The sequence below is a fragment of the Lithobates pipiens genome, unplaced genomic scaffold (genome assembly GCF_037356315.1).
Source record: "Lithobates pipiens isolate NorthernLeopardFrog02 unplaced genomic scaffold, aLitPip1_a1.2 Scaffold_22, whole genome shotgun sequence".
NCBI lineage: Eukaryota > Metazoa > Chordata > Amphibia > Anura > Ranidae > Lithobates > Lithobates pipiens.
In genome coordinates, this window is record NW_027507784.1 from 231,191,521 (window position 1) to 231,211,966 (window position 20,446).

The window sequence follows — 20,446 nt, forward strand, 5'->3', positions numbered from 1 at the left end:
TGCTGATCCTTGGTGGCGATTTTAACGCCCCCCTAGATCCTTTGCTAGATACTTCCTCCGGGACTTCCAGCTTAACGTTTCGTGCTCTTAAGCAGATCAGAAAAAGCCTGCATGAATTACTGTTGCATGACACGTGGCGAACGCTTCACCCTAGAGACAAAGATTTCACCTTTTTCTCTACACCCCACAATAGGTACTCACGGATCGATTACCTCTTGGTCTCCCAGCAGGAATTACACTTCTTAACCAAGGCCTCTATTGAGCCCATGACGATCTCTGATCATCACCCTATCACAGCCCTTTTTACCTTCCCTGAACAACTTGACTGAACCAGTGTATGGAGACTGGATGCGAGTATCCTAACAGACGAAGTTAGAGTCCAGGAGGTCAGGGACTGTTTATCACACTACTTCTTAGACAATGACACGCCTGACGTCTCCCCTCTTACGCAATGGGAAGCACATAAATGCGTGATAAGAGGCAAATTTATCTCCTTGGCCTCGGCCCGCAAGAAAGAAAGAACGGCAACATTGACAGCACTTTACACGAAACTCAGATCTCTAGAAACTAAACACAAGAAAACCCTAGCGGTAGACACCCATGCTGAATTACTAGATACTCGCACCCAGATCCAAGAAATACTGGGCTACCAGACGAGAAGATCCTTTGCCCTCTCGCAGAAATTTTTCTACGAACATGGGAACAAGTCAGGTCGCCTATTAGCACGAGCGCTAAGATCCAAGAAGGCCAAACAAACGATTCACCTTATCCACTCCCCAACTGGCTCCACCCTTGAAACGAACGCTGATATTGCTCGGGAATTTGAGCGTTACTATACCTCCCTCTACAACCTCAACTCTGATTGTCCACGCCCGCCAGATCCCCAAAAGCGTCTTAATGACTTTCAGGCATACCTCTCTAGGCTTCCCCTCAAAACAGTTTCCTCTGACACCCTTCAGTCATTGGAAGTTCCTATCTCAGCGACAGAATGGCTTCAAGCCATCAAACAATTAAAACCAGGCAAGAGCCCTGGACCCGACGGGCTGACCTCTGCTTATTACAAGTTATTCGCAGAAACACTTCAAACTCCTTTCCTTAAGGCCTTCAACTCTGTTCCTACATCCAAATCCCTCCCCCGCAGTATCTTAGAGGCCCATATCACCGTTATACCCAAACCCGACAAAGACCCGACGATCACAAGCAGCTATAGACCAATTTCCCTACTCAATGTGGACGTCAAATTATTTGCCAAAATCTTAGCCAACAGACTTCTCCCTTTTATTCCAACCCTCATTTCCCCCGACCAGGTTGGTTTCGTTCCCGGGCGTGAAGCCAGGGACAACACCCTAAAATCTATTAATATCCACCACTTGATAACACAAACTGAACAGAAAGCTTTTTTCCTGTCTCTGGATGCGGAGAAGGCGTTTGACAGAGTGGCATGGGACTATATGGAAGCGGTACTCCTTAATCTGGGTCTTGGCCCTCATATGATGTCCATGGTCATGTCCTTATACTCAGCCCCCTCTGCGCGGGTGCGAGTTAATGCCACTCTGTCAGACGCCTTCCCCATCAGTAATTGAATTAGGCAAGGCTGCCCCCTTTCCCCGATTTTGTTTATCCTAACTCTAGAACCCCTCCTCCAAACCCTTACCTTAAATAATGATATTAAGGGCATCCTCACCCCACTCAAAGAATGTAAATACGCGGCTTTTGCGGACGACATATTGATGTTCCTCACAGACCCTATTACTACAATACCAATTATTCTATCAGAGTTCACAAAATTTCAGACCATTTCCAACCTTAAAATCAATTTTTCCAAGTCCTATGCCCTTAACATCTCCCTCCCAGAGACGATTCAAACGCAATGCGAAATGAACTTCCCTATCAGCTGGAAGAATGACTCTATCACATACCTGGGCACGCAAATCCCAAGGGCACTAGCCGACCTGTATGTTAAAAACCATCTCCCTATCCTACTCAACCTCACGGCCGATCTTGAACGATGGAACAAACAAACTCTCTCTTGGTTCGGCAGAATTGCAGTCCTTAAGATGAATGTTCTGCCTCGTCTGTTATATATTCTCCAAACAGTCCCTATACAGGTCCCCCCAACATTTTTTAAAAGGTATAATGCCATCTGCTCTAAATTCCTATGGGGAAATCGAAAACCTAGAATCTCCCTTAAGACCCTAGCTCGCCCTAAACACCTTGGGGGCCTGGGCTTTCCGGACATACTCAACTATTATAGAGCAGTCCACTTAACTAGAATTGTTGATTGGAATGTTCGCGATCCCAACAAAGAATGGGTCTCTCTGGAGGCCTCCTTCTCTTCCCCCCCACTCGACTCCTTACCTTGGATGAAACAGTCTCATGTAGCCATCTCCTCCATCCCCCACCCCCTCATACGCTCTACACTGAAATGCTTCCAGCAGATCTGTTCCCATACGACGATCTCTTCAATCCCGGGACCCTTGACCCCGATTAAAGGCAATCCAGATTTCCCGCCTGGCTTATCCCCGAACTTCTTACTAGACAACTGGCCAAAAGACAGACTGAACACTTGCCACTTTTATGAGAGGGGGACACTTGCTCCCACTCAGAACATCGCCAGTTCAGTGGATAGACCACCCATCCCTCCTTGGACCTACCTATTGATCGCTCATTACCTGCGCTCCCTGAACGCGAATTCACAATGCTCTAGGGCACTGACTCCGTTCGAAACACTGTGCACCCAATCCACCCCCCAAAGGCATCTAATAGCGCTCACACACAACCTACTCTTTGATGGAGAACGTCCCGGTTCCACCACTGCATGTAAACGTTGGGAGGAAGACCTAGCATTGCCACTAACTGACGAGCAATGGGAGGCCATCTTCCATACAATTCACAGGGGATCACTAAATGTCAGCGTTCAAGAGAACGGTTATAAAATTCAATCGAGATGGTACCGTACACCCTCCCTTCTTCACAAATTTGCCCCCAACGCCACTGACATTTGCTGGAGATGCAACCAAGACAGGGGAACCCCACTCCACATCTGGTGGTCGTGTCCCTCACTGCAGAGTTACTGGAGAGAAGTTTGCAGACTTACCTCCCAAATTACCACATACGACATTGATCCTACCCCATCCCAGTGCCTCCTTCACCTCTCGCCCTTGCCGAGACAAACTTACCATGGTTCTTTAGCTATGCACATGCTCAACGCAGCTAAACAGTGCATCCCTGTTCACAGGGGCTCATCCACAACCCCCTCCATTAAAGAGTGGTTCACCAGAATCAGCAAAACGGCGGAAATGGAGGTACTGATTCACATATCCAAAGATACCCCCTCTAAATTTACCACAAAATGGGCCTGCTGGAAACACTTCCAGACCACTGCTGATTACCTGGACGCATACAAATAGGGACACCTTGAATTAAGAATAGGCTGTGTGGATCTACATATCATGACATTGATTTAATTTAGAGATCACCAGACCAGATGGGCAAACAAGATGCTCCGGGGGGTCCTGGGGAAGGGGACCCCAAACGTCCCCAGTCTCACCTGTACCTTTACATCCTACGACTGCTTCCCTTCCCCACCACACCCCCCCCTCCCTCTCTTTTCCTCCTTTTTCCCCCCTTTTTCCCTCTTTCCCACACCCACACCCTTCTGCCCCTTCTCCTCCGACCTAGGCACACTGACATACCACTACACTCCATATCATAGACCCCCAACATGACGTCACCCCAACCATATCCGAAGAGTCTTTCAGGAACCTACATGAAGCAACTTGGAATTCTATTACCTACCCCGCCCTACCATTTGCCCCTGGACCTCTCTGAAACGGACCCACCCCCCCTTGCTTTGAGCTCCGACCCCATCCCCCAGATGGGCCCTCCCACCTCACGGGGACAGATATCTCATTAACCACCTACTGCAGATCACACCAAGCCCCCCTTAAGCTCCTCTCCGCCTTAACTCCCCCCTCTTCCCACTTTTGGTGGTTGCCCTACACCTAGCAGTATGTACCTATACATCTCACACCTTGACGGTCCTTTCAGTCCAAGAATGTTCATGCATACAATCTTACCGAACTTGTTGTATGTTTAATTTGCTATCCTGTTGACATTGTACTCCCCCCCGATTGTTGGGGATCTTGTTGTATATCTGAACCTTTGTGCCTACTATCTCTTTTCAATAAAATTTTTTATTTTTTTTTAAACAAACATTGGGAAGGGTTATCACCTCTGTATAATTTGTTTTGCCGTCCGTCTTTTTTCATCTCACTTCCTGTTGTCTCCTTCTATTTGCAAGTAGCAGACGTTTGTAAGTTGGATGTTTGAAAGTAGGGGCCTGCCCTATATGCTCTGCAGAAATGGCGGAACAAGTTGTTGGTGTTGCCACAACATTATAAGCCCTCAAAGTGACTCTTGGTGGGCACTGGAGCGCCCTGCTGTGAACGATTATATCAAGAATTGTAATTACATGCCATTGTTGAACAGTGGTAGAAAAATTGACCTTTGGTGGTTGTGGTGCTGGTGCCACAACACTATAAGTCCTGTGAAATATTATATCAAGACACATGCCCCTGTTAAACAGGGGCTGAAAAATTGGGCCTTAGGCACTGGTGCTGGTGCCACGACACTGCAACCTCTCCCATATACTCTAGTTGTAGTGCAGGAATGAGCCCTGCTGCAAAGCATTGCATCAAAAATTGTAATTAAACGCCCCTGTTAAACAGGGACTTAAAAATTGGGCTGGTGGCATCACCTAGAACCAAAAATGTTCTTCCAACATATCAGTGGAGGAGGAAGAGGATAGACAATCAACATAACAGGACAGTCACTCAGCATCAGCATAGGCAGTCTTGAAGGGATGTGATATTTCCAAAAAAAAAATATTCGGTTACATCAGCTTCAGGTGCTTGGTAGCTGTGGGTGATCCAAGACTGATTCATCTTTATGAAGGTCAGTAGATCAACCGAGTTGGTGGACAGGCACACCCTGTGATCGGTAACAAAGCCACCAGCAGCACTGAAGGTGCGTTCCGAAAGAACGCTGGATGCAGGACAGGCCAGTAGCTCAATTGCATATTGTGCAAGCTCTGGCCAGTGAGCCATCCTCAAGACCCACTAAGCCAGAGGATTTTGGGCAGGAAAGGTGTCCAAGTCTGACCTTGCCCCTAGGTATTCCTGCACCATGTAAATCAGACGCTGGCGATGGTTGCTGGAACCGATCATACCTTGGGGTTGCGGACTAAAAAATTGTCTGAACGCATCGGTCAGACGGCCACCTTCTCCACCGCTCCTTCTGACCGATGCCTCAGCAACACGTTGTCCAGGACCAGGAGTTTGTAACCTCCCAGTCTCTGGGAACGCGTTGCACAGTCCTTTCTGCAAGGCCTCCCGGAGATGTCTCATTCTCTGCTCCCTCTGCGATGGCAAGATAAGGTCGGCAACCTTAACCTTGTACCGTGGATCAAGGAGAGTGGCCAGCCAGTAATGGTCCCTCTCCCTGATCTGAAGAATACAAGGATCCTTCCGCAGGCTTTGCAGGACCAGGGAGGCCATGCAGCGTAGGTTAGCTGAGGCATTCGGTCCAGAGTCCTCTGGGTCACTAAGGACAACATGTACAAGTCCACAGGTTTCTTGGGACTGTAAATCATCCCTACAAGACTGCTGCTGCTGCTGATGCTAAGTGCCAGCCTCCACCTCCATGCTGACACAGTCATCCTCCTCCTCCTCCTCTTATTCCTGTGTGATGGGTGGGACAGCAGGAACACTGTCTGTATAAAGGGGGCCCTGAGAGGCAAGAAAGTCCTCCTCTTCCTGCCTCTGTTCTGCCTCAAGTGCCCTGTCCATTATTCCACGCAGCATATGCTCCAACAGGTGGACAATAGGTACAGTGTCACTGATGCATGCACTGTCACTGCTCACCATCCGTGTGGCCTCCTCAGACAGTGACAGGACAGTGCATGCATCCCTGATCATGCCCCACTGGCATGGTGAGAAAAAACCAAGCTCCCCTGACCCTGTCCTGGTGCCGTAGTCGCACAGGTACTCATTGATGGCCCTCTGCTGTGTGTGCTATCACTGCAGCATGGCCAATGTTGAGTTCCACCTGGTGGGCATGTCACATATAAGGCGGTTCTTGGGCAGGTTCAACTCCTTTTGGAACTCAGCCAGCCGAGCACAGGCATTAAATGATCGGCGGAAATGCACACAGACTTTCCTGGCCTGCTTCAGGACATGCTGTAAGCCCGGGTACCTGCCCAAAAACTGCTGCACCACCAGGTTAAGGATGTGAGCCACACATGGCACATGGGTCAGTTGTCCCTGTCGGAGGGCGGAGAGGAGGTTGGTGCCATTGTCGCAAACCACCATTCCTGGCTTAAGCTGGCATGGCGTCAACCACCTCTCGGCCTGCCCCTGCAGAGCTGACAAAACATCGGCCCCAGTGTGGCTCCTGTCCCCCAAGCAAACCAGCGCAAGCACGGCATGACATCTTTTTGCCTGCGTACTTGCGTAGCCCCTTGAACACCTACAGAGCACCGCTGGTTCTGAGGACAGAGCACTGGAAGAGGCCATGGAGGAAGAAGAAGAGGGGGTGGAGGAGAGAGGTGTGTCACATTCTGTAGTAGCATTTTGGAGGCGTGGTGGCGGAACAACCTCCAACACTACTGCACCTTGTCCTGCATCCTTCCCAGCTGCCAGAAGAGTGACCCAATGGGCCGTGAAAGACAGGTAACGTCCCTGTCCATGCCTGCTGGACCATGAGTCAGCGGTAATATGCAACTTACCACTGACCGCCCTGTCCAGCAAGGCAAGGACATTGCCTTCCACATGCCGGTAGAGAGCCGGAATCGCCTTCCGTGAGAAAAAGTGGCATTTGGGGACCTGCCACTTAGGAACTGCACATTGCACAAACTCACGGAAGGGAGCCGAGTCTACCAACTGAAATGGAAGCAGTTGAAGTGCTAGCAATTTAGCCAAGCTAGCATTCAACCGCTGGGCATGTGGATGGCTGGGAGTGAACTTCTTTCGACGGTCCAGCAGCTGGGGCAGGGAAATTTGCCTGCTATAATCGGACGTGAGTATACTGCTAGCAGAGTGCCCGCAAGCACTTGGCTGTGACACACCTAATTCTACACCTTCATTCCTCTCAGAGCAGGTTTCAGAGAGGACTGAAGGTCTAGTGAGGTTGGAGATCCCAGCTGATGAGGAGCAAGGAGAGGTCCGCTTTGTTCTTTGGTGTGGGTCTTTGAGGTACGCTTGCCAATGAGCTGCATGGCAGGTCAATATATGTCGGGTCAAGCATGTGGTGCCCAAGCGGCTGATGTTTTGGCCACGTGAGATACGCTTGAGACATATGTTGCAAATAGCAGCGGTGCGATCTGATGCACTCGTCTCAAAAAAGGCCCACGCCAAATAACTTTTAGAATAATGGGCAGAGGCAGCGCCCTGCACAGGCGAAGCTCTGCGGTGTCATTCAGTCGGTGTGCTGCCCCTAAGCTGGCCCCCGGGGGGCATCCTGCCTCGTTGGACATGTGCCTCCTCCTCCTCTCTCCTACCAGGCACCATGTGGAGTCAGTGCCCTCATCATCCCCTCCCTCTTCATCGCTGGAGCAAACCTGGCAGTATGCTGCAGCTTGTGGAACATGACTGCCAGATTGCTGTCCTTCTTGAGCATCCCCTCTCTATGCTCAGGAGGACGTGGTGGGTCTAGGGAAGGAGTCATGATGATGACATTGAGATGAGGGAAGACGATGCGTTGGCAGCTGCTTTGCTAGTACCCTGAGCCTGGGTGAGAGAGGATGAGGAGGATGAAGAGGGCTTGGTCATCCACTCTACCAAGTCTTCGGCATGATGCGGCTCAACACGTCCAGCTGCTGAAAATAAGGACAAGCGTGTCCCATGGCCACGTGCTGATGATGACGATGCACCTTGTCCACGACCAGCACTGTTGTCTCTAGACACAGAGCATGCTTGCCCTCTTTTATCGTCTTGTGCCTGTCTGCCTCTCCTTGTTAGCCTTCCAGACATGGTAATGGCCTGAAGGGAGATGGGGGAAACCAGCAATTGGGTAGTGTATATTGTGCTGGAGGCACACAACACCCACTAACTCCTGCAGATGCCTTTATTATAGAACAGGAATTAAAGGGTAGATACCGGTGTATACTGTGCTGGAGGCACACAGCACCAACTATCTCCTGCAGATGGCAGATGGCTTAATTAGAGAAGAGCTATATAGGTGGATAATGGTGTATACTGCGGTCGGGGCACGCAGACAACACCCACAATCTCCTACAGCTGACTGAAAGCTCTATTACAGAAGAGCAATATAGCTAGCTATATAGGTGGATATAATGGTGTATACTGCGGTCAGGGCACGCAGACAACACCCACAATCTCCTACAGATGACTGAAAGCTTTATTACAGAAGAGCAATATAGCTAGCTATATAGGTGGATATAATGGTGTATACTGTGGTCAGGGCACGCAGACAACACCCACAATCTCCTACAGCTGAATGAAAGCTCTATTACGGAAGAGCAATATAGCTAGCTATATAGGTGGATATAATGGTGTATACTGCGGTCAGGGCATGCAGACAACACCCACAATCTCCTACAGCTGACTGAAAGCTCTATTACAGAAGAGCAATATAGCTAGCTATATAGGTGGATATAATGGTGTATACTGCGGTCACTCACAAACTCCTGCAGATTGCTAAAAGCTCAATTGCAGAAGAGCAATAACGTTAAATTGGCCGATAACGAACGGTGTATACTGTGTTGAAGGTACACAGAGAACACCCACTAACTCCTACAGATGCCAACACACTACACAAGGCCGCCGCGCTGGCGAGTGTGGGGCGTGTACTACACAGCCTGAGCTATGATTGGCCACAGGCATCCTGCCTGTGGCCAATCATGGCTCTCCTCGCTGCCGGCGCTGTGATTGGCCAAGCATGCAGGGTCACAGTGCATGCTTGGCCAATCATGGGCCAGCAATGCACTGCGGTCGCGCAGTGCATTGTGGGCCGTGAGCGCCACACAAATTTGGCGCGAACGGCACATAACGTTCGGTATTCGGCGAACGTGTGAACAGCCGATGTTTGACACAAACATCTAGCTCATCCCTACTCATTAATCTCATCCAGACAGGTTGAGGGGCTTCAGGGTGCTTATATCATATGGAAGAACCTGGATTTTCAGTTTCCTTAGAGCTCATTAAAATTCAGTTTTGCATTCCGCCTCTTGCAATCATACCTCCTATTGCTAAAGAGTTCATTTTTATAATGTTATGTATGATTCACATAGCACATCTGCGTGGCATCCTGGGGTTACTTCTTTCTATGCCCCTTTGACACGGGTGTTCCCTGTGTCCATTTTTCATCCATCTGTTGACTTGTTGGGGCAAATGTATGTAAATGCATGATCATACACTTAGTGGTACACCCTGTTCTGTTCAGGTCTGTTTTTTTCAATGGAACAGGTCTCTGTCCTATTATGTTTAAATGGACCTGAATGGAGATAAGTGGATGTCACAGGATGACTTCTGTTTTTGCATCCATTGGTTGTTGAGGAGTTATCACCTTCCGGTGTCCTAACAACCAGTGACTCATCCTTGCATCAGCAGCAGGTTTAGGTCATTGGTTCTTGAGGAGCTGGCAGTGTACTAAAACCCCCCAAAAATCTGCTGGTGTTTTAAAAATCCCTGCTGAGAGAATGTAAACAAAAAACAAAAACAATATTAAAAAATAAAAAAACAGCGTGCAGGTCTACCCCCGATCCATACAGGGTACATAGACCATTTATGGAAATGGTCAATGACGTCATTAGGTGACCTTGCCCCTTCGTTTATTTTAGCGGCAGGGGGAAGACGTTGTGCCAGTCATCAGGAGGCAAGCAACAGAGCAGTCAGGTGTCAGCAGGTTATAAACTGATGTAACAGATGACACCCGTGTGAATGGAGCTTTAGGATTATTTAAGAATAATTTATTTTAGTGTATGCGGTAAATAATTTATTTTTTATTTTTATTTCTAGCTTCTTCTATGAAGATTGGTCATTTCTGTTTGATGAGGAACGTTCAAGCATGCTCCCTACCATGGCAGCAGGTAACTTTATCTGTATAGCATCATTTGTACTCAGAGTCACTCTGTGGATAGTGGGGGAAAGGAACAACGAGCAACAAGGAAACAAAGACCTGAAGTGTGCCAGGGTCACGTGGTCAGTATGCCTAAAAGGGGGCATACCCAAGTATGAAATGTAATGAAAGAAATTAAAAGAAAAAGGGAATGGGTGGGTGGGACACGAGACCCAACGTCCACGAGGAGGAGGCAGAGGAGGGCAGGCTTTATGCAGCCTGACTCCTCCTACAAATACAGACTTACCCTGCGGTCAGCCTTACACTTGTACTCAGAGTCACTCTGTGGATAGTGGGGGAAAGGAACAACGAGCAACAAAGAAACAAAGACCTGAAGTGTGCCAGGGTCACGTGGTCAGTATATCAAACAGATGGTACAGCGCTCTAACTAAAATAAAATGATTACTAACATATTAAAATTAATAAAAAGTCCAAAGATAGCTTTTGAGTCAAAAAGTCCACGTGAGGAATCTTCAGTGGTATACAGTCAGTTCATGCATAAAGTGACTTAGTGTCAAGGGGGGGACCACCACCAATGGTAAAATTGGCTGCTCACCTCATCGTATGGACCCTTTAAATTACAGAGGGTCGTATGTACTTAAATATCAACTCGTCCAATCGCTGTACTCCCCTCCGACAATATCCGACCGATTCACAAACGAAAACACAGCTTTCTCCCATTCAGAATCAAATGAACTGACATGTTCGTGGAATACCCACACTGGATCGGTATATAGCAGTATTCACAATTCCTCAGACCATGTGGATAGAAAGACAGGCCATAGTGCTCTCCATAGAAAAAACGTTTTAATGATGAATATACATAAAAAACACACTTACAATCACGAAGCTTCATACAATCGTTAAAATGATCAATGACCACGGGTGATGTCATGTGATCTCCGTCCGTACGTTACGTCCCTATGGGCGGGACTTCATCAGCGGACACGGAAACGTGTTCAGTATGCCTAAAAGGGGGCAAAAAATAACTCAGTAGGAAGAAAGCTCAACAACCAGATGACACCGGGAATAACGTCTAACCTGGAGTGGCGGCAAATAAGTTATGCATTTATCCGCAAAGAAGGAAGCGCTAGGAAAGGCAGTAGAGGACCAACCCATCGTTAGCCAAATGTAACACACACACGCTTGCTTTAACCCAACACCAAGCACCACACCTTGCCAGGCTCCAGGGATCTGACAACAGTGCCGCTCCGAAAGCCACGTCCCGCGAGCATGCAGATGTAGCAGAAAAGGCTGGGGTGCCAACTAGTAGATTGGCTAAAGTAAGTGAGACCCTGGGCCAGAAGCACCTCTCCCCTGGCTTTAGGAACCACAAAGCCAGCTATAGCACCCCCTTGAGCCCCAACCCGGTGGCCAACGCAAAAGGAGACCTGAGAGTATGTGAACGTCATAAAATAAAACCCACAATGGAAAGTCAGCTGAGCACAGCAGGGAGTCCACACCGCTGGAACCCTGGATGGCTTCAAACGAAAGCGCAGAGAAATAAACAACCTGACGGATCATTCAGCATGAAATGCTGGGACTTAACTCGATACGCCCAGAAAGTGCTGAGGGCTGATACAAGCTGGAGGAGGCAAAAAAGGGAACAAAAACAAAACAAAACAGAAAATCAAAAAAGGAACTAGATGTTTAACCACCAGGACTGGTAACCTAACCTGGAAACCTGCCAAGCAGTGTCATGGGCTTTCCTGGAATTTAAAACAAAACCCAATGATCAAGGCTGCAGTGCCAGCCAAATGGAAAACCAATCTACCACAACTGGAACTGAAAAGAAAGTATGACACTGGAACCTGCTTCTGAGACCCGAGCCTACATAGAGATACTGGCCCGGGCCCCGAGAGGGCCCCGGGACCCACAAAAGCCCCTGAGCCAGAAGAAGCTGCAGATCAGCGAAAGGCTGACTAACCAATCGTTCTATACACCAGCGCAACTCCTGGCCGGACGCAGCTAGGAAATTTAAAGATAGTGAGGAATGGCACCCAACTAATCAGAAACACAATTAGCGAGAGAACCGTGATCAGACAAAGAAAAACTGCGACAAGAACGAAATCTGCGATAAGGAAACGTGACTGAACGAGAAACATGAGTAGCATGATCTGATCACCGTGAGCGGCATAAGAACCGAGGCTGCTAGAAAACACAACCTGCCTAGGAAACGCAGGTTGCACGAGAAACGCGAAACGTCAAAACCACAAGAGAAAACCCTGGGGGGTACACAAGAGAAAACCCTGGGGGGTACACATAGAGAAAACCCTGGGGGGTACACATAGAGAAAACCCTGGGGGGTACACATAGAGAAAACCCTGGGGGGTACACATAGAGAAAACCCTGGGGGGTACACAAGAGAAAGCCTAGGCAAGCGAGAGAGAAAACCCAGGCAAGCGAGAGAAACCTGGAACACGAGAGAAACCTGGAAAACTAGAGAAGCCATAAAATGCACGAGAAACCGTAGTTGCGTGAACTGTCAACTGTACCACGGGAATACGTCAGAACCATGGGAACACGTCAGAAAATGCTATAAAAACATGGGGAAACGTCAGAAACATGGGAAACGCAAGAAGTTGCATGAGACACGTAAATTACATCTGATACGTAAATTGCATGAGAAATGTAACATGCCTGAGAACCATAAATTCATGAGAACCATAAATGCGTAAGAACTGTAAATCGTTTAAAAACTGTCAACTGCCTGCGAAACGCACGAGAAACGCAATTGTATGAGACCGTAAAATTGCATGGAAAACCATCAATTGTATGAGAAACACCAACTTCATAAGAAAAGTAAATTACATGAGAGACCCAAATCGCATGAAAAACAAAATTGTGTAAGAACCGTAACTTTCATGAAAACATCAACTGTATGAAAACCGTGAAATTGCATAAACTGTGAATTGCATGAGAAACGGCAATGCCAGTGAAAACCAAAAAAAACGAGTAAGAAACGCTCGTGAAAAAACAAAAGCATGAGAACGTCAAATCGAATGAGAAAACGTCATTGAAACGAAACGAGAACATAACTGCATGAGAACGTAAAACGAAACGAGAATATGACTGCATGAGAACGTAAAACGAACGAGAACATGACTGCATGAGAACGTAAAACGAACGAGAACATGACTGCATGAGAACGTAAAACGAACGAGAACATGACTGCATGAGAACGTAAAACGAACGAGAACATGACTGCATGAGAACGTAAAACGAACGAGAACATGACTGCATGAGAACATAAAACGAACCGAGAACATGACTGCATGAAAACGTAAAATGAACCGAGAACATAACTGCATGAAAACGTAAAATGAACCGAGAACATAACTGCATGAAAACGTAAAACAAAATGAGAACATAACTGCATGAAAACGGAAAATGCAACCGCATGAGAAACGCAACTGCAAGAAATGCAACTGCAAGAGACGCAACTGCAAGAAGATGCAAATGCATGAAAAAGCAAATGCATGAAGACGTAATCGCTTAGAGAATGTAATCGCTTTGAGAACGTGAATGCCCTGAGACCGAAATCGCATGGGACCGAATTGTATGGGACCGAATCACATGAGAAAACCATAAAATGCACAAGAACGTAAAATCGCATGAGAAAACCGTGAATAGCACGAGAACATGAATGGCAGGAGAATATTAATAGCACAAGAACACAAGATTACACAAGAACACAAAATTGCCCAAGAACGTAAATAGCACAAGAACGTAAATAGCACATAGTACATGGAGCTCAGGTGGGGGAGGCCCACCACGTGGAGCTCAGGCCCGCCATGTGGAGCTCAGTCGGGGGAGGCCCGCCATGTGGAGCTCAGTCGGGGGAGGCCCGCCACGTGGAGCTCAGGCAGGCGGAGGCCCGCCACGTGGAGCTCAGGCGGGGGGGTGCCACGGGGAGCTCAGGCGGGGGGAGGTCCGCCACGTGGAGCTCAGGCAGGGGGGAAGCCCGCCACGTGGAGCTCAGGCGGGGGGAGGCCCGCCACGTGGAGCTCAGGCGGGGGGAGGCCCGCCACGTGGAGCTCAGGCGGGGGAGGCCCGCCACGTGGAGCTCAGGCAGGGGGCGGTGGCCGGATGCTGTTCTCCTAACATGGCCAAGGTGGATAGCTCCCTCTTAAGGAGAAAGTCCCTGGGGCTGCTGCTGTAGCCAGTGTGGGAATGAGCCACGGTGGGATAGCTGACCATGGCTGGCGAGGTGAAGACGGCAGCAGTCTGAGCCTCGGGATGAGCTGGCATGTGCTGCGAGGGACTAAGTTCCAGAGCATTGGCTTGAGCCATGTGCTCAGGTCCGAAAGGAGTCAGGACAACTCCAGGGTCACTCCCCCAACTCCCCAGAGTGGATGTGGGCAGGGTGGGAGTGAGCTTGATTACTCCCCAACTCCGGGAAGCCTGTCATAGCCTGATGAGGATGGGCTTGAGCCGCTGCCAAATCTGCTAACCTCGGAGTCTGACTCCTCTTGCTCAAAGGGGGCTCCATCACTACACAATCAAGTCCATCCACACTTACTGTTGTTATTCTCACCCTCTACCATCCTCCTTCAAAAACATGGGTATATTAAGTGTTCTTTAACTTCTTTGCCTGCCTTCCAACTCTGCATATAACTTTCCCACTCTGTCCTCCAGCGATTGGCAGAAAGCGCAGCTTTGGAGGCGAACAGTGGGGGCATCGAGTTTGCGATGCCACAGCTGGGATTGGACTGGTTACCAGGATTGGCAGGAGGCCCGTGCAGCCCATTGGCTGGCTGTCAGGCCGCTGCACAGCGGGGATCCGCCCCCATGCGCTCAGCCTGCATTCCACTTCTCCAAAGTTTGACTTGGAGAAAGCTTTCCTAGTGAGCCCAGAGGAGGAAGGCGGCTGGCGGAGGAGTAATAGTGGTAAATTGAAGGGATCACTTCCACCACCGAATCCACCTGATGGAAAACCTCCCGTCCCCCCCCCCTCCCCTCCAGCAGAGGCAGCCGGAGAAGGAGGCGGGCGGGAGAAGGGCTCCTTCATGGAGACAGGAGCCCCCCCCCAGCAGCACCGCACAGGAGAAGCCTGTGGCAGGCACCCCCCCTTCTCTCCGGCAGTGACAGCGGGAGAAGAAGGCGGGCAGGGCGACAAGCTCCCCAGTGGACAAGCACTACAGACGACGACCCCCCCCCCCCCGCAGAACACACGGGGGAAGCCTGAGACAGACAAACCTCCCTCCCCTCCAGCAGAGGCAGCCGGAGAAGGATGCGGGCAGGAGAAAGGCTCCCCCGTGCAGACAGAAGCCGCCGGCGGGTGAAGCTCCCCCCCCAGATTCCCACAAACGGAGCCGGCGGTGCCAAAAGCACCCCGTCCACGAGCCCCAGAAAGTCCTTCTCCGACCCGCCGAAAGTGACGTCAGCCACGCGAGACCCAACGTCCACGAGGAGGAGGCAGAGGAGGGCAGGCTTTATGCAGCCTGACTCCTCCTACAAATACAGGCTTACCCTGCGGTCAGCCTTACACATGTTATTGTGTTACTAATAATTTGGAGGAGATGGCATTGCAGCCAGGGCTTTTTTTCTCAGAGAATAGGTGCAGGAACTTGCCCTTTCAAGTCACCTCTGGTCTCAGCCCCTACGCACCTCCGAGCACAGTCACTTGATTACTCCCCTATCCACCTCCCAATACCACCCCTTTTAGAGAATACAGAAACAAGTATCATTTTGAGGTGCTAAATAATTTGTATGGAATTTGTTAATGATAAGCTGTAAAATATATCTGTGTCATATCTGGTAACAGAGCCTGATATGATGAGGAAGGCCTGTCTTACACCTCTGACTCGGCGCCCCTAAAAGTGTACCAGAAGGTGCAGAGTGGCACAAGTGCCTGTAAGTCTTGCTATCAGAGCAGGTGTCCACACCAGGCAGGGTAGTTGCCAGGGGTTTTCAGTGAAGCAGGCAGGGTGGCAGCTGGTAAACAGCAGACTAAAGTAGGCTGGTACTGGCAATTGCAGGCAGGTGAGGTGTATACTGGTAGCAGACAGCAGGTAGGCAGGCACTAACAGGCATAACAGGTCATACACTGGCAAGAGAGATCAGGTACAGGGGCACAGGCAGGAGCGTCATCAAGGTACAAGCTGGGTCAGGAGCCAATCGGTGGAAGAAATGAAGCAGACGTGGGGGGTCAGGAGGCAAGCGGAAGTCAGTACAGGCAGAATTCAGGGAGAAGTCATTTGTGCGCACATATATCAGAATGTACCCAATTCCTATGTTTATGATGAGGAATGTGGATTAGCCTGTCAAGATACATAGAAGTCCACCCAGAGGACCCATCTTGTCCACTGACATGCCCATCCTGACAGTATCCCCTGCAACCGGCAACAATACTACATCCCCCCTGTGTGTGTCAACAATAGTTTCTCACAGCAACCGACTCCCCCTCCCCTCCACAACAAAGTACCACCCAAGCAACAATAGAAACACACTAACAATATTAGGCCTCCACCAACAATAGATCTCCTAGCAGCCAAAATCAATAGACCCCTCTCTCAACAGTAGATCTTTCCAAGCAACAATTGAGCCCCCCCCAGCAACAACAGATCCTCCAGCAGCAGGGGCAAACTGACCATTGAGAGGCTCAGTCTGCCCCTGGAGTTGCCTGCAGCTTATCATGCAGATTGCAGAATTGAGCACACTATGCCCATCCAGAGGAGCAGTGAACTAAATCCTTGCTTGCCAAGAGGAGCGAGCTGGCCGGGATGGATCAGAGAGTGAATGAGCAATCATGGACACAGAGCCATCAGCAGCAGCCATATGGGGATTATTGCAGACTGAGACAGGCGCTCCTCAGGCCACCTCTCCCCCTGGGGAAGTCACCTGAGGGGCGGAGCCATATCTCACTGCCACAGGGGACTTTCATGTTGGTAAGGGAGCTGGAGGCTGCAGTACAGAGTGCACACAGAGCAGGCACACAGCGGAGCCTCATCTCCGAATTGGCCACCCACACTGACCTGCCTTGTGTGCAGCAGCAGGTCAGTGTGAAAATGACAGACAGCACAGCAGTTATAAGCATTATGTTTTTCTAAGAACTTGCCCTGGCCCATGATACTCTTCTGGTCCCCCCACCCCCAGAGTGTCACCCTGTGTGTGTGTGTGTGCTCTCCCTCCAGTGTCCGCCTGTGTGTGCTCTCCCTCCAGTGTCACCCTGTGTGTGCTCTTCCACTAGTGTCCCTCTGTGTGTGTTCTTCCACTAGTGTCCCTCTGTGTGCGCTCTCCCACCAGTGTCCCCCTGTGTGCGCTCTCCCTCCAGTGTCCCCCTGTGTGCGCTCTCCCTCCAGTGTCCCCCTGTGTGCGCTTTGCCTCCAGTGTCCCCCTGTGTGCGCTTTGCCTCCAGTGTCCCCCTGTGTGCGCTTTGCCTCCAGTGTCCCCCTGTGTGCGCTTTGCCTCCAGTGTCCCCCTGTGTGCGCTTTGCCTCCAGTGTCCCCCTATGTGCGCTTAGCCTCCAGTGTCCCCCTGTGTGCGCTGTCCCTCCTGTGTCCCCCTGTGTGTGCTCTCCCTCCAGTGTCACCCTGTGTGCGTGCTCTCACTCCAGTGTCCCCCGTGTGTGTGCTCTCCCTTCAGTGTCCCCTCTGCGTGTGTGTGTGTGCTCTCTCTCCACTGTCTCCCTGTGTGTGCTCTCTCTCCACTGTCTCCCTGTGTGTGCTCTCTCTCCACTGTCTCCCTGTGTGTGCTTTCTCTCCACTGTCTCCCTGTGTGTGCTCTCTCTCCACTGTCTCCCTGTGTGTGCTCTCTCTCCGGTGTCTTCCTGTGTGTGCTCTCTCTCCGGTGTCTCCCTGTGTGTGCTCTCTCTCCGGTGTCTTCCTGTGTGTGCTCTCTCTCCGGTGTTTTCCTGTGTGTGCTCTCTCTCCTGTGTTTTCCTGTGTGTGCTCTCTCTCCGGTGTCTCCCTGTGTGTGCTCTCTCTCCGGTGTCTTCCTGTGTGTGCTCTCTCTCCAGTGTCTTCCTGTGTGTGCTCTCTCTCCGGTGTCTCCCTGTGTGTGCTCTCTCTCCACTGTCTCCCCGTGTGTGTGCTCTCCCTTCAGTGTCCCCTCTGTGTGTGTGTGTGTGTGTGTGTGTGTGTGTGTGTGTGCTCTCTCTCCACTGTCTCCCTGTGTGTGCTCTCTCTCCACTGTCCCCCTCTGTGTGCTCTCTCTCTGGTGTCTTCCTGTGTGTGCTCTCTCTCCAGTGTCCCCCTGTGTGCGCTTTGCCTCCAGTGTCCCCCTGTGTGCGCTTTGCCTCCAGTGTCCCCCTGTGTGCGCTTTGCCTCCAGTGTCCCCCTATGTGCGCTTAGCCTCCAGTGTCCCCCTGTGTGCGCTGTCCCTCCTGTGTCCCCCTGTGTGTGCTCTCCCTCCAGTGTCACCCTGTGTGCGTGCTCTCACTCCAGTGTCCCCCGTGTGTGTGCTCTCCCTTCAGTGTCCCCTCTGTGTGTGTGTGTGTGCTCTCTCTCCACTGTCTCCCTGTGTGTGCTCTCTCTCCACTGTCTCCCTGTGTGTGCTCTCTCTCCACTGTCTCCCTGTGTGTGCTTTCTCTCCACTGTCTCCCTGTGTGTGCTCTCTCTCCACTGTCTCCCTGTGTGTGCTCTCTCTCCGGTGTCTTCCTGTGTGTGCTCTCTCTCCGGTGTCTCCCTGTGTGTGCTCTCTCTCCGGTGTCTTCCTGTGTGTGCTCTCTCTCCGGTGTTTTCCTGTGTGTGCTCTCTCTCCTGTGTTTTCCTGTGTGTGCTCTCTCTCCGGTGTCTCCCTGTGTGTGCTCTCTCTCCGGTGTCTTCCTGTGTGTGCTCTCTCTCCAGTGTCTTCCTGTGTGTGCTCTCTCTCCAGTGTCTTCCTGTGTGTGCTCTCTCTCCGGTGTCTCCCTGTGTGTGCTCTCTCTCCACTGTCTCCCCGTGTGTGTGCTCTCCCTTCAGTGTCCCCTCTGTGTGTGTGTGTGTGTGTGTGTGTGTGTGCTCTCTCTCCACTGTCTCCCTGTGTGTGCTCTCTCTCCACTGTCCCCCTCTGTGTGCTCTCTCTCTGGTGTCTTCCTGTGTGTGCTCTCTCTCCAGTGTCTCCCTGTGTGTGCTCTCTCTCCACTGTCTCCCTGTGTGTGCTCTCTCTCCACTGTCTCCCTGTGTGTGCTCTCTCTCCGGTGTCTTCCTGTGTGTGCTCTCTCTCCGGTGTCTCCCTGTGTGTGTTCTTGTTATACCTGAAGGGTTCCACATGTACTGCCACTTTAAGGCTGGCTCCACCCAGGAGTGATGCCAAGGGTCAAGGGGTATGGTAGCCATCTTGGACACATGTAAGAGCCTAATAAGATGTACTGTCCTGAGATGCATGTTGCAGTGTACAGTGAGTACTGGAAATAAACTTCCATTGTTCCAGACCAGAGTCTTGTGTCTCTCACAACACAGAGGATATAACAGTTCTCTCTCCGGTGTCTCCCTGTGTGTGCTCTCTCTCCGGTGTCCCCCTGTGTGTGCTCTCTCTCCAGTGTCCCCCTGTGTGTGCTCAACCTCCAGTGTCCCCCTGTGTGTGCTCAACCTCCAGTGTCCCCCAGTGTGTGTGTGCTCTCCCTCCAGTGTCCCCCTATGTGTGCTCTACCTCCAGTGTCCCCTGTGTGTGCTCTCCCTCCAGTGTCCCCCTGTGTGTGCTCTCCCTCCAGTGTCCCCCTGTGTGTGTTCTCCCTCCAGTGTCCCCCTTTGTGCGCTCTCTCTCTAGTGTCCCCCTGTGTGCGCTCTCTCTCTAGTGTCGCCCTGTGTGCGCTCTCTCTCTAGTGTCGCCCTGTTTACGCTCTCCCTCCAGTGTCCCCCTGTGAGTGCTCTCCCTCCAGTGTCCCCATGTGAGTGCTCTCCCTCCAGTGTCCCCATGTGAGTGCTCTCCCTCCAGTGTCCCCCTGTGAGTGCTCTCCCTTCAGTGTCGCCCTGTGTTTGCTCTCTCTCCAATGCCCCCCTGTATGCGCTCTACTTCCAGTGTCGCCCTGTGTGTGCTTTCCCTCCAGTGTTCCCCTGTTTGAGCTCTCTCTCCAGTGTCCCCCTGTGTGTGCTCCACCTCCAGTGTCCCCCTGTGTGTGCTTTCCCTTCAGTGTCCCCCTGTGTGTGCTCTCCCTTCAGTGTCCCCCTGTATGTGTGTGTGCTCTCCCTCCAGTGTCCCACTTGTGTGTGTGCTCTCCCTTCAGTGTCCCCTCTGTGCACTCTCCCGCCAGTGCCCCCCTGTGTGTTTGTGCTCTCTCTCCAGTGTCACCCTGTGTGTTCTCTCTCCAGTGTCCCCCTAAGTGTGTGCTCTCCCTCCAGTGCCCCCTGTGTGTGCTCTCCCTCCAGTGCCCCCTGTGTGTGCTCTC

At 50.9% G+C, this 20,446-nt stretch overlaps 1 protein-coding gene across 6 annotated transcripts in view; it reads left to right on the forward strand.

Moving 5' to 3' along the window:
- The window catches only part of SNX29 (sorting nexin 29), a 1,823,105-nt gene that overhangs the window by 557,247 nt on the left and 1,245,412 nt on the right, over positions 1-20,446 (forward strand). For all 6 annotated transcript variants that reach the window (XM_077448905.1, XM_077448908.1, XM_077448906.1 and 3 more), the window contains one exon: positions 10,038-10,108. In XM_077448905.1, coding sequence (XP_077305031.1) covers positions 10,038-10,108 — 71 coding nt within the window. The remainder of the gene's footprint in view (positions 1-10,037; positions 10,109-20,446) is intronic.